Here is a 14,950-nt window from a genome sequence, read left to right as displayed (position 1 = left end):
ACAGTGCAGCCACTGCAGCAGAGAGTTTGATGGCTTCTAACAAAAATAAACATCCTCTTGCCACACGATCCATCCAGCAATTTTGTTCCTCGGTATTTACCCAGAGGAGTTGACAATGTACATCCACGCAAAAACCTGCACACAAATGTCTGTAGCAGCTTTATTCATAACTGCCAAAACCTGGAAGCAACCAAGATGTCCTTCCGTAGGTGAACGGGTTAATAAACTGTGGTCCATCGAGACACTGGAATATTATTCAGCGTACAAAGAAACGAGCCACCAAGCCATGAAAGACAGGGAAGCACTGTAAATGCTTATTACAAAGTGAAAGAAGCCAATCTGAAAAGGCTGCCTACCGTATGATCCCAACTCTATGATATTCTGGGAAAGGCAGAACTATGGAGACAGTAAAAAAAAAAAACAATCAGTGGTTGCTGGCGGGGGGGGGGGGGGAAGGGAGGGGTGAACAGGCTGAGCAAAGAGGAGTTTGAGGGCAGGGAAGTGACTCTGTATGAGACTATACAGATGGAGACGTGTCATTACACATTTGTGCAAACCCACAGAACGCACAACATCAAGAGTGAGCCCTGAGGTCAGCTGTGGACTACGGGTGATGATGTGCCAGTCTTGGCTCTTCGCAACACATGCAACGTGCTGTGACGGCAGGGGGTGCTGACCGTGGGGGAGGTTGAAGGGGGAGGGTGGTATATGGGCAATTGTTGTACCTTCCTCTTAATTTCGCTGTGAACCTAAAATAGCTCCAGAACAATAAAATCTTTAAAGAATTCTGATACATGCTACAACTTGGGTAGATCTTGAAAACATTATTTGTAGTGAAATAAAGCAGATACAGACGGACAAATATTGTATAATTCCAGTTTTATATGCAGTTCCTGGAATACGAACATAGAGACAGAAAGCAGAACAGAGATTACCAGGGGCTGCAGGGAGGAGAGAAGAGGGAGTTGTTATGTAACAGGTGTGGAGTTTTCGTTGGAGACGATGAAGAAGTTTTGGGTATAGGCAGTGGAGGTCACACAATATTGTGAATGTAATTAATGCCACTGAGTTGTACACGTAGGAATAATTAAAATGATCAATATTAAGCTATGTATAGTTTATCACAATTAAAAAAAATTCCCAAACCTTAAAAAAAAAAAAAGCCAAATCCACTGAGTGTTATTTTTTTCTCTGTAGGTCAAATGAAACAACGAGATGCAGCCTCAGGAGCCAAGTCTGAAAGGTGAGGGCACCTGTTCTCCCTAAACCCAGCCTGCCCTCTGCCGGCCACCACCAGGCCTGCAAAGCCAGCAACCCCAAAGGTAAATTTTTTTTTTTTTGGTCGTGCCACACACAGCTTGTGGGATTTTAGTTTCCTGACCAGGGATTGAACCTGGGCTCTTCCCTGGGCCCTCAGCAGTGAGAGTGCAGAGGCTTAACCACTAGACCACTAGGGAATTCCCCCAAAGGTAAACTTCCAATGGATTTCTAAAACAACAATTCACACAATTATATTATTTTACTTAGGAACACATTTTACCCTGAACAGTACTTTAAAAAGCACACAGAAAGTCCTAAGTGGATAATTTCATAATTCCAATCAATTTCTCCTTCTCCTACTGAATTCTACTGTGCTTTAATGGACATTAAGTAAACTGAGAATGGTTAAAATAAAGATTTTTTGCATTCTCTCATCTTCAGATTGATATCACTACTACATACCTGAACATAACCAGGGCTTGATGGCAGAAAAAAATTAATGATCACTGTGGCTAATACTACTTCAAGAACTATCTCTGATATTTCAGATGACTTCAACAACTGACAGATACATGTTTTTTGTTATCATAACCAAAGTCAAAATCTAAGAAATGTTGACCTCTAACATTCAATTAGATCCTTAAGGTCTAACAAAAGCAAGACAACTGGAGAAAAAGCAGCAGCAGTACATCTATTTCGATAAAAATTCAGAAGCAGGGAATTTATAGGCCAACTTCATGGTAGAAGTTGCCACTGGTGAAGGAAGGAGAGAAAAGTACAGGAAATGGAATTGGGGAGTTAAAAAAAGAGAGAGAGAACTTCAACTGTAACTTTTACATCTTAAATCTGAAACAAATATGACCAAATGTTGAGAACATGGGTGTTTACAATTAGCATAAAATATTATATATATTTTAATAAATAAATATACCTTACATTTATATGTAACTGTATAATTAATAATTATATAATAATTACTGATATTATGTTAAGAATATGTATATTACTACTTATTTTAAAGAAAAACTATAAAGTTTATCAACATGTGCGGTGGCAGGGACTTCCCTGGTGGCACAGTGGTTAAGACTCTGTGCTCCCAATGCAGGGGGCCAGGGTTCGATCCCTGGTCAGGGAGCTATATCCCACATGCATGCTGCAACTAAGAGTTCACATGCCACAACTAAGGAGCCAGCCTGCCACAACTAAGGAGCTGGCAAGCTGCAACTAAGAAGCCCATGAGCCGCAACTAAGACCCAGAGGACCAAAAAAAGAAAAAAGAAAAAAAAAAGCTATAGAGGAAAAAACAGATATTGTTAAGAAAAAAAAAAAAAAAAAAAGTGAGGTGGCAAATGGTTGTCTCAAGATTTAAAGTATTTCTCCTAGGGACTTCCCTGGCAGTCCAGTGGTTAAGACTCCGCACTTCCACCACAGGGGGCGTGGGTTCTATCCCCAGTAGGGGAACTAAGATCCCACATGCCACACAGCGCGGCCAAAACGTAAATAATAAAATACAAAATAAATAAATAAAATATTTCTCCTATATGTAAGGCGTATCCAAAAAAAAAATGAAATTATGACATTTCTTTAGAACATGCAGATACACAGGTCACTGCAAGTGGCCGAAACCAAGCCACAAGCAGCCCCCATGGGATGGACAGTTAGGTCCATTTACAAACGCACTGATGTACCAGGCATGAAGGCCCCCCTTTCAACAATCATCATCAGCTGGGCTGTCACTTTGCTTTGTTTTACATCTAGTTACAAATACTAGAGCTTCAGTAATATATATTCTTATGGATATCTATTTTGTCATCACAGATACCTGGAGCAGAGCAATTAAAACTCGGAAAAATGGGGTTGATACAAACCACATAAAACAGATAAGCAATAGGATTTACTGTATGGCACAGGGAACTATAATCAGTGTCTTGTATCTTATAGTATAGTAATAACCTATAATAGAAAATAATCTGGAAAAAATATACATATAACTGATTCACTTTGCTGTACCTGAAAGTAACACAATACTGTAAATCAACTATACTCCAAAAAACCCCTAAGAAACAAAAGATCTTACAAAAAATGTTTAGGGTGTTTTCAAGTGGCAGCCTAAACAGCAGGTGTTCATAAATAGCAGGAAGGGAAACATTCCTCCGTTGTTATAAAGCTAGTCTTTTCCTTTTCTTAACTGGTCTTTTTCTTTTTATCATCACAAAAACAGTGCTGCCTTGGTGTGGAACATTAAATAATACAGAAGCGTGTAGAATAAAGGCCAAAGTCCCTCTGATGCAAATCTGACCCCTCACTAACCCTGGTCCCCACTGATGTTAGCCATCCTGCATCTTCCAGACATTTACAACCCCACTCAGTTTTACACGCGATCACTGTTCTGTGAATTGCTTTTTTTCACCTAACACGTCACAAACTTCTCTCCAGCAGGCACAGACCCCTTTAATCCACAATATGGGTGCACCACAATGCATTTAATCACTTCACTACTTTTGGGCATTTTTTTCCTGATATTTTATTGCTGCAACGCACAACTCTGTAAATACATCTTCATGAAATGCTGGCACAGGACTTCCCTGGTGGCGCAGTGGTTAAGAATCTGCCTGCCAATGCAGGGGGCATGGGTTCGAGCCCTGGTCCGGGAAGATCCCACATGCCACGGAGCAACTAAGCCCGTGCGCCACGACTACTGAGCCTGCGCTCTAGAGCCCACGAGCCACAACTACCGAGCCTGCGTGCCACTACTACTGAAGCTGGCGCGCCTACAGTCCGTGTTCCGCAACGAAGAGCAGCCCCTGCTCGCCACAACTAGAGAAAGCCCGTGCGCAGCGACAAAGACCCAATGCAGCGAAAAAAATAAATAAATCAAAAAAAAAAAAAAAAAAGCTGGCATATTCCTGTAAGTGGAATGAATCATAGGCTCCCAACCCTTGCTTAAGGTTTGATAGATACATGTGAAATTGCCCTCCAGAAAAATGACTGTAGAGATACTCTTTCCAGAAATGTAAAGCAAAAATAAAACCTCACCACTGCTTTAATTAAAACATCTTTGCGGGATTCCCTGGTGGCGCAGTGGTTAAGAATCCGCCTGCCAATGCAGGGGACATGGGTTCGAGCCCTGTTCCGGGAAGATCCCACATGCCGCGAGCAACTAAGCCCGTGCGCCACAACTACTGAGCCCGCGAGCCACAACTACTGAAGCCTGCGTGCCTGGAGCCCGTGCTCTGCAACAGGAGAAGCCACCACAATGAGAAGCCCACGCACCGCAATGAAGAGCAGCCCATGTGCAGCAACAAAGACCCAACGCAGCCAAAAATAAATAAAAATAAAATAAATTCAAAAAGAAGTCTTTGCTCATTAATGCCCTTTCTTTGATGATTTATATGAACTCTCTTACCCCTTTTTAAAAATGAATGACACGTTTACAGATACGGTTAAAAATGAGGACTCATCGTTTGTTCCTTTTTTACACCCAAATTTTCCACATCATTATCAGGGAACTTAATACCTTTGGGGCAGGTATCATGACTAAGAATTCACAATTTATTAAAATACTTCCTATGTGCCAGCACTGTGTTACGTATAGCACAAGATATAGAATTCATACACCCGCGTTTTAGTTGTGACTTTATCTCTGGAGATCTAGATAAAATAGGCTAAAGTCTGTTCCCCAGTCTGTGTAAGTCTAACAGCCTTACTAAGCTCTCTGTGAATTTTCCAAGCTCTTCTGTTTTCACGGTCACTCTCTGAGCTCCGGCTCTCAACACTGAGTTCAACCTATGAATCACTCCTGTTGTCCCGCACTGCTCCTCTTCCACACCACTACTGACCGAACAAAGATCTCAGCTTTTTCTTAATTCCCGACAGTGGCAACAGCAACAAAAAAACTGCCTATAGAAGACACACATACAGTGGACATAACTGAAAAATTAAAACTCAAGGTTAATAAAAAATATTCAGAGATTAGTACTTATAATGTATTAAAAAGCTTTTAAAATTGATTTCTAAAAACCTCAGTAGAAAAATGGACAAGAGATACAACCTGACAATTCATGGAAGAAATAGAAATAGTTGATTAAAAAAATCTCAATTGCCTAACTGTAAGGAAATGCAAACCATGACATTAAAATTGACATTAAAATAGCTAAAATTAAAAAGTTTGATATTCCCAGCATGAGTGGATGAAGGAAAAGTTTGGGGAAGGTGTAAGTCAGCACCGTCTTTTGCAGGACAATTTGGCAGCCTAAAAAGGTAAATGTTGGAGGCCTTTGAGTGTGTCTGTTTCTAGGACTCTAGCCACAGGAATGCCTGCCCCAGGCAGATGGATGGACAAGTCTCTTTACTGCAGCATCTTTAGTAATAGCAAAACTTGAAACCCACCAACAGAGGACTTGTTAAATAAATGAGTAATCCGTACAACTATATACTCTGTAGCCATCAAAAAGGATGAAATCGAGCTATGCAAGAAGGCAGCACGGTTAAAAATACTGACGTATGGGCTCTGGACCCAGAACACCTGGGCTGAAATCCTGACCTCAGCACCCACAAGCTCTGTGTCCTTGGGCAAGTGCCTACCTCTTCTGAGATTCAATGTGCTCATTTGTAAACACAAGTAACAGGAGCACTGACATCCCCAGGGGCTACATTCAGGGTCAAACAGGCTCAAGTGCATGCCCAGATCAGCAGAAAGCCCGGGTCACTGTGCGATCTCAAATTACACACTGCTGATGCAAACAAGCAAGCAAACAACATTTATAATAGGATTCACACTTTGCACGGGATTTAAAAACTGCTGCTTACACGCAAACTAAATTTTAAAACAGAAGTACATAGATAAATGAATAGGAAATGGTCTAAAAAACATACACACACTGCTAAGTGTCATTACCTCTGGGGAGGAACGAAGAAGAACTTTTGCTTTTACTCTTTTTACATCTGCATCATTTGAGTTACTTTAAATAATGAATGCTCTCCTTTTGTATTCTGAGACAAAAACAGCAAAATCCAGTAAAGATGAGAGGGGACAGTTAATCTTAAAATCTGCCCTGTTCTGTTATTCCTACTGCTAGTAGCTAGCTTTAAAGCAGTGGTTCTCAAAGTGTGGTCTGTGGACCCCTGTGGGTACCCAAGAACCTCTTCGAGGACCACAAGGTCAAAACTATTTTCACAATAATACGAACATCGCATTGCCATTTTCACTGTGTTGTCATCTGCATGAAAGAGCAAAAGCAAAGTGGATGAAACTGCTGGTGTCCAGCACGCGCCACTCAGCAGCATGGAACCGCACCAGCAGTCCTGCTGTTCACACCACGCGCGGGCAGGAAGAAGAGAAAGGAAAAAAGCCAGTTTTACTGAGGAATATCCTTGATGAACCATCAAACGAATTATTTTTACTCAAACCCAACCCATTAGTATGAGTCTTTTCTTTTTTTTTAAGTTTATTTATTTTTGGCCGTGTTGGGTCTTCGTTGCGGTGTGTGGGCTTCTCACTGCGGTGGCTTCTCTTGTTGCGGAGCACGGGTTCTAGGCGCGCAGGCTTTAGTAGTTGTGGTGCATGGGCTCAGTAGTTGTGGCTTGCGGGCTCCAGAGCGCAGGCTCAGTAGCTGTGGCGCACTGGCTTAATTGCTCCGCGGCATGTGGGGATCTTCCCGGACCAGGGCTCGTACCCGTGTCCCCTGCATTGGCAGGCGGGTTCTTAACCACTGCGCCACCAGGGAAGCCCCCAGTATGAGTCTTTACAATATGCTTTGTGGTAAGATGGGCGCTAGGCACACAGCAGGTTTGCCGTACCCCCGAGTACAGCGACTGTCTCAAGGAAAAGCACGTGCACGGTTGTTAGTGCTGCAGGTTGAACCAGCCACTTTCATGGAATGCCACTGTTATCTGAAAGAACAACTGACCAACTATGGTTGTTTAGATTTTGACATCTGGCAGAAATTTTCTTAAAAATAAACAAAGTGAGCCACTCACTACACAGAAAACAACTGACGGTATTTGTTGCCAATGATAAAATCCAAGCTTTCAAGAGAAATCAGAATTTTGGAAAACTTGTTTCTACTACTATTAATTTGACAGCTTCCCACTTTAAGACTTTTCTAACGAGATCAGTGGTGATTTTCTTGATCTTGTACAATGAAATGTATCAACATTTAGAAAATCCGAATAACTCAGTGTACCAATATGTATTTCCAAATGACCAAGGTGTGACGCTACCAAATTACCCACATGAGCAAGGGACACAGTCAAAGTACAAGACAGAACTATGGACTTTAATGTTAACGGGGGTAAACAATTCATTGATATGGCCTCAGGTTCCTAAGTGTTACTAGAAGAAACCACCACGTGTGCAGTTCTGTTGTAGTATTAAAGTGGAATATCTACAATTACATGAAAAGGCTATTAAATCACCCCTCCCTGTTCTAACTACATGTAAGTATGAGGCCAAATTTTCTTCATATATTTCGATAAAACAATTGTAACTGATTGAATGTAGAAGCAGATCTGGGAATCCACCTGTCTCCTATTAAGCTCTACACTTAAAACACTTGCAAAGTATAAAACAATGGCACTCTTCTCAATCTTTTTTGGTTTTGGTAAAGTTGTTTTTCATTAAAAATGTTATGATAACATGTAATAGATTTATTATTAAAGTGAAATAATAAATAGTTTCAGTTGTCCTAATTTCCAATACAGTAAATATTGATAGACATAACCCTCATGAACAAAAAGCTCTCTGGTCCTCAAAAATTATTAAGAGTATAAAACCAAGAGGTTTTGGAACCAAAAGGCTTTGAGAACCACTGGCTTAGCACAGGGCAGGCAACCATGTGAAATCAAAATCTGGCCCTTTCTGATTTGTAAATAGTGGTACTGGCCCACTGTCACACCCTTATGTTCCTGGGGTCTCTGGCTGCTTTCCTGCTGCAAAGGCACAGCTGAGTTGAGTAGATGAGACAAGATTGGCCTGCAAAGTCCGAAATATTTACTATTGGGCCCTTTAAAAAGAATCCGAAAACCTCTGATTTAGTGTAAGCTCACATTGCCAGCCTTTGTTGTTGTAGTAGCTGAGCAGCTGGCATTTCTGTCTCCACTCGTACCCCGTCACCACCCATTTTCCAAAGGCCAGAGTGACTTTCCGTAAAGTTGATGTCACTCCTCTACTGAGAATCGTAAATGTTTATGATCACATTTACTTCGAAACACAATTCAAGGTGCTCAGCACGGTATTCAAGGCTTTTACTCATCACTCTGGTCCCTGCCAGCCGGCCGCGCATCTCGGGCCTTCCCCTTCTTTGCCAGACAAACACATCAAGTACTCTGGTTTCCCAGAATGCACCACGCTCTCTGCAATCTCCACTCCAAGCCCCCTCAATCTGGAACATTCTTCTCCCTTTCCTTCCTCCCTCTTCCTACACCCTGATTTCCTTCCCTTCACTCCCGACCCAAGTCTTGTGTACTGGGCACTCTATCACATTCCCTCCACATACCCTGCTCTCACGATGGTGCCAGGACCCAACTGCTTGCCAGTCGCTGTCTTAACACAGGGTTTCGTGAGGCAGAAACTGGGTTTCTCCACTGCAACATTCAGCATGAGCAGACCTTCAGGACGCTGTTGCGAACTTTTTAGATGAACTAAGCTGAAAGCTAGCCCCCGTAACACCCTTCATTTTCTTAAGGTGGCTCCCTGGAGCAACACAGAGTAAGTTACTCTCCTATGCAAGAGGGTCTCTTAAGACATCAACATTTTGCTATCATCAAAGAGAACACAAACAACAACTGTTGTCAAGGATGTGGAGAAAAGGGAACCCTCCTCCACTGTTGGTGGGAATGTAAACTGGTGCAGCCACTGTGGAAAACAGTGTGGCAGTTTCTCAAAAAACTAAAAATGGAGTTATCATATGATCCAGCAATTCCACTCCTGGGTATATATTCGAAAAAAAACCAAAAACACTCATTTGAAAAGACATATGCACCCCAATGTCCACGGCAGCACCATTTACAATAGCCAAGATATGGAAGCAACCTAAGTGTCCATCGACAGATGAATGGATAGAGAAGATGTGGCACATCTACACAATGGAATACTACCCAGCCATAAAGAAGAATGAAATAATGCCATTTGCAACAACATGGAGGGACCTGGAGGGCATTATGCTAAGTGAAGTCAAAGACAAACCCTGTAGGATATCACTTATATGTTCAACCTAAAAAACACAACAAACTAGTGAATATGACAAAAAAGAAGCAGACTAACAGATATAGAGAACAAACTTGTGGTTATGGGGTGGGGGGTATATAGGGGTGGGGAAATGGGAGGTACAAACTATTGGGTATAAGATAGGCTCAAGGACGTACTGTACAACATGGGGAATAGAGCCAATATTTTGTAATAACTGTAAATGGAAAGTAACCTTTAAAAATTGTATGAAAAATTAAAAAAAAAAAAAGACACCAGCATTTTAACAGTTATCAGTTACTGTAAGCCAGTTTGCCAAAGCTTTTCCTGCATTACCTGGAATCTTTCTAACAACCTGTAATGGTCACAGGAAATAGCACCCTGTTTTACAGCTGAGGAACAGAAGGTAAGTAACTGTCATGTTAACACAAAGCTAGTAAGAGGGCTGAAGTGGAATTTGTACCAAAATCTTTCAGTATCTTGATTAACATCAAGTTGAAGAGCAAGCCTAACCCATATGATAAAACTAGGGAACAAGCAGGATATCAGCCAATGCTAAACACCACGACATGCTAAGTGACAGGAAAGGATGTTGAGTGGCTGAGCAGTGTTTCATAAAGAAAGTGGAATCTGAGATGGATTTAGATGGATGACTAGGTGTGGAAGGAGGAGAGGAAACTAAAAGAATATAGAAATTCCCCACCTTTTTTTTTTTTTTTTGGCCGCCCCGCATGGCTTGCGGGATTTTAGTTCCCCGACCAGGGATCGACCCCGGGCCCCGGGCAGTGAAAGCCCGGCATCCTAACCACTGGACTACCAGAGAATTCCTGAGAAATCCCCCATTTTTTGAAAGCTCGCTGTATGTCACCTCGCTTTTACCAAAGACCTACAGCTTGCTAACTGAAATCTGAAGATTTCACTTTTGGAAAAAAAAAAAAGGGCAAAAAAAGCCTTCAGCATTTGTTTTGCAGGAAATGATTATATAGGTAGTGCACCCTGCACAGTGAGAGGGGTGCCACCAAGCTCCTTCTCCAGGAGCTACACTGAGCATCTCAGCATCAAGCTGTCAGAGCTTTGAACTGTGTCTGAGTGTCTGGGCTTTACCTTAACTCCTTCTGTGTCTCCGTTAGGAAGACGTGTCATAAGGTAATTGACACCTGTGGCTAAGGTAATTATTGCTTCTCCCTTTACACCATTTCGGCTTACGAAAGGTTTTGTAGGAATGCTCTGCTTCCAGATAGGATAGCAGGGGAAAGCTGTATTCTACGTTGGGAAAGAAATATGAGCCAAGATCAAGGCATGGGAAGATCACTGAATAATGATGGAAAAACCAAGAGGTCAGGCCCTATGGAAGGGATCTGGGGTGAGTGGAGAGATTGAGGGAGGTCAGGAAAAACTAAGAGACTGCTACTTTCACATTTAAATATAGCTACAATTAAACCCAAACACCTTAAAATACATGAGAATTAGTGAACAGTTGTACCTAACACTTCAACAACACCTTACAGGTTCAAAAGCACAGCACTGTTTTATCTCAACAAAAATCTTATGATGTGATTTCTAGATAAGCAAGTTGAGGTTCAGAAAGGGCCTTCAGGCTTGATAAACAGCAGACATGAACTGAACCCAGAACTTCCCATCAAAACAACAGATTTTTAAAATCAAGGAATAAAAAAATCAAGGAGTATGATTTGATACTACCATAAACCTGCACCCGATTATCTAACTAAGATCAGTCCAGCTTCTTGAATGCACAGCCTGATTTCAGAGACACTACAATGTAGCTGTGCTCAGTAAGTACACTGAATGCATTAATCTTAAAAAAACCATACACATCTGATTTCTTTAAGGCAGAATCTCCACAGGAAAAAACTATCACAGTACACTAGAAATAATGACTATGACTGAAAAGTTTTGCATTCACAAATATGGTATTTCATTGATTCTAAGAAGCACATTTTCCCTCATTTTCACATCTTTGACATCACATGTCTCTTACATTCAATGAAACACAATAACTTCCTGCTACTGACGCCCAAGTGCTCTTAATTTGTTACCCTTCACCAATTTAAATGTTTCTTTCTTTCATAACATCTATGCAAACCCTTTCAGAAAGGCTGGCCATACCAGATTACCGAGAAACCTACATTATTTACACAACTTCCCAGACGCTAGCTTGAATTAAGCAGATGAACCTTTAGTTTTGTTAAGCACTATGTCTTTAGAAAAAGATTAATGTCTAATTCAAAGCAATAGATTAGATGGTGGATGAAGAAACTGGTTAAAATAAAATCATCAAATAGAAAGTCTAGACACTTAAACCTACACACTCTGAGATGAAAAGAACCGGCTGCTCTCAAGCTATGCAAAAAACTATGTCAATGCAGGCAGTAGTTCATGACAAGCCCTTCCCTCCTCTAACCCGTTCCCCCTGTTCCTCCAGAAAATCAGAAGAGCAATGAATGTACAAAAGCAGCAGGCCCAGAGCTTCCCTGCGAGCGGGCAGCTGAGGTCCTGGGAGAGTAACTCCGCAGGCAAGGCCACCGGATCACTCACTGGACACCCAGGTGTTCCCGCTGCTTACTGTCTCTGTACTATCTGCTCTTCAAATACTTTGAGAATGGCCGTTCTGAAACCCTTGTTACTAATCTTGTATCATTTTGATAGGCACTCCCTTTCAAGACAGCTCATTTTCATTTGCTTTCAGAGGTCGTCTCCTGTAATTCTTGGTAGTGAGACCTCTCCTGAGCTTTGGAAGGACAGAGCAATCCCAGGGCTGGGGAGCCACACCCCACACTGGGGGGCTTCAACACTACTGGCCACAAACGGTCACTGATGCAGCACAGCATGCATGGGCCCTGGAGCCAGCTGGCCCAGCTTCCAACGCTGGCTTGGCCACTCTGCTGACCAAGTCACCTGTCCTCTGGGCCTTGGCTTCCACATCTAAAACTGGGAAGAACAAGAGTTCCTCCTTTCCAGGGTTGTGTGAAGACTGAATTAATGGGCACAAGTAACTTGAAGCAATCTCGGGAACATAATAAGACTTAACCATCTTTACCTCCAGGCTGGGTCTTCTACAAGGCTGTGGGGTGAGGGAGGGGCACCTAGCCCTCAAGCTCTAAGCTCAGTCACTTTCTCATCACTCACAGCAGCGGAAAGCAGAAAGACGGTACAAAATTTAGGGTTACCAGCGAACTCTGCAAAGTGGAGCTTGGAATAGAACAAAACCTTCAAGAACGAAATGCCTCACGAGCCACAAATCTGAACAAATAAACTTACTATACCTCTAGCCCTACAGTCCAAGTATCGACGTCCAGTAACCTCCCTTCAATTACATCTCCCGTTAATTATATCTTATCAACACTCCTTCACCAAGGTTGAGTCTGGGCACAAGCTTCACCACCAGCTTCTTTATTCTCGTTGCTTAACAGTCGCTAGCTGTTAACAATTACTTTTTCCTTCTTTCTCATGGACTTTTATGGAAATAGTACAGTTCAAACAGGTAGTATCACGACTACCTGACGAAATAATGAATGTTATAAATGTGTTAACCCTGATAGACGATTAAGTATGGAGTAAGACAGAGAGCTGTGAATACACACGATCAAAAAAACACGTGGGTAATTACCACAAAGCGATCTTACAAAATACATAACTCAAAATACCAAACTTTTAGATATAGTCAAAATTTTACTTAAAGTAGGGATGTAAAACTGCAAAAAGTTCCAGTTTAATTCAGAGAACAAAATATTTCTGTCAAGATTTTTTAAAAGTAAAGAATACCATTTTCGAAGTGTAACATCACACTTAAAACACACCATTTTAGTTAGACTTACATTTTAATTCATTCGGCTTATCAACTAAACCTTCTTATAAAAAGGGAAAGAAACCAGAAGTTAAGACAGGCATTAAGCCCTCCCACCTTCCTACCGTTGAGTAACCGGGTTTTGCTTTATCCCCGATAGAAATTTTGAGTAAGCTAAACGGTCACCCACTTGGCACTGCAAAGTGAAAAAAAACGTACCTTATGTGAACGTAAAGAAAAATCTCAATCTCAAATCAGATACATCTTCACAAATTTCTGAAGCACCGTTTTACCTGCTTACTGATCTGGGCACTGTTTGTCTCCAGATGTCAGAGGATCTCCAGATGTCACTCTGCCAGGGGGAGGTGCAGAGCGAAGGAGGACGGAGCCAAAGGTCACGGGCGCGGGCGCGGTGGGGGAAAGGCGCAGCACACCTGGCCAGAGGCTGCTGGTTACTTGGGGCAGAGAAGGTGTAGCTCACGCAAACACAAATACTTTTCAAGAGAGGGTTAAAGGCTCACTATGTTGAGTAAGACGGCTGAACAACAGCAAAAGAGTCAGTGCCTGACTTTACCCTCCCGAGTCGCTGCACCGCGCGCACGGGCACGAGTCTAGGCGTTCTTCCTCCAGGACGACACGCGGCGCCGTGGGAAGCGCCCCCGTCCCCCCGCAACGCCGCTCCCCTGCGACCACCGTTACGGAAAAGACCAGCCAACCTCAACACCGCAAAGTTCAAAAGTGCAATCTGCAGCAGGAACTTTAAAACACGCCGCCGAGGAAGGAGAAAAAGCTGATAAGAAAACTGAAAAACTCCGGCACCTCAGAAAGCAATCTAAAGCACCAAGGGGTCCGAGCCTGTTTTTAAAGAAGAAACTGAGGCCGGACAGGATGCCCCCATCGCACAGGTGACTGGACAGAGGCCCCCGACCTGACCCAGGCCGGGGCGATTCCCCACCCGACTCCTGCCAGCCTGCAGTTACCCCAAGCTTACGCTTCTCCAGTCCCCGGCTTCTGCAGTTACTTCCGGGGCTCCAGCAAACGCAGGAGGCAGCCACTTGCAGCGGAAAGAACCCAGAATCCACTCGGGAGACCCGACATCTGCGCGCTCCGCGACCTTGGGCCCCTGACATAACCCCCGGGGCCGCCTCCCCTAGGGACCGGGCCGGCGTCGCCTCCCCGGCGGACCGGACCTCCGAGCGCGCGCCCGCCCCGCGCCCCGGCCAGGAGCGGCCCAGCCGGGCCCCGGGGGCGCCCAGGTGCGCGGCCTTACCTTCCGCCACGTCCTCGTCCACGGCTCCCTTGACCTGCGAGAAACACCACTGCAAGTCGTTGCCGCCCGCAGGGCAGCCGCCGCCTCCGGCTCCTGCGGACACACCGGGCGCGTCAGGCTCGCGCCCCTCGCCCCTCGCCCGCCCCCGCCCCCGCCCCCGCCCCGCGCGGGCCCTCACCTGCCATGGCCGGTCGGCCGGCGCGCGGCCGGGGGCGGCCGGGCGCCGAGGCGGCGGCGGACGTAGGAGGCGGCCGCCGCGCAGCTGCCGCCCAAGCACCTCAGCCCGGCAGCCGCCGCCGCCGCCGCCGCCGGCGGATTTTTTTTCCCTTTTCAAAATGGCGCCCAATGCCCGTCGTCCCGCTCGATGACGTCATCCCCCGCCGCCTCCGACGGCCGTGGGCGGGGGCGGGGCCGCCGGGAGTCTCCTCTG

The 14,950-nt window shown here is 44.1% G+C and overlaps 1 protein-coding gene across 2 annotated transcripts in view; it reads right to left on the bottom strand.

The window, feature by feature from the left end:
- The window catches only part of PPP2R2D (protein phosphatase 2 regulatory subunit Bdelta), a 43,555-nt gene extending 28,816 nt beyond the window's left edge, over positions 1–14,739 (bottom strand). For both annotated transcript variants that reach the window (XM_068548767.1, XM_068548768.1), the window contains exons 1-2: positions 14,699–14,739; positions 14,521–14,613 (exon numbers count right to left, since the gene is read on the bottom strand). In XM_068548767.1, coding sequence (XP_068404868.1) covers positions 14,521–14,613; positions 14,699–14,705 — 100 coding nt within the window. In that variant the 5' untranslated portion in view covers positions 14,706–14,739. The remainder of the gene's footprint in view (positions 1–14,520; positions 14,614–14,698) is intronic.
- Positions 14,740–14,950: the final 211 nt, after the last annotated feature.

Source organism: Eschrichtius robustus, chromosome 7, assembly GCF_028021215.1.
Source record: "Eschrichtius robustus isolate mEscRob2 chromosome 7, mEscRob2.pri, whole genome shotgun sequence".
Lineage (NCBI taxonomy): Eukaryota > Metazoa > Chordata > Mammalia > Artiodactyla > Eschrichtiidae > Eschrichtius > Eschrichtius robustus.
The sequence above is the reverse complement of the archived record's forward strand: the minus strand, read 5'-3'. Positions and strand labels throughout refer to the sequence as shown.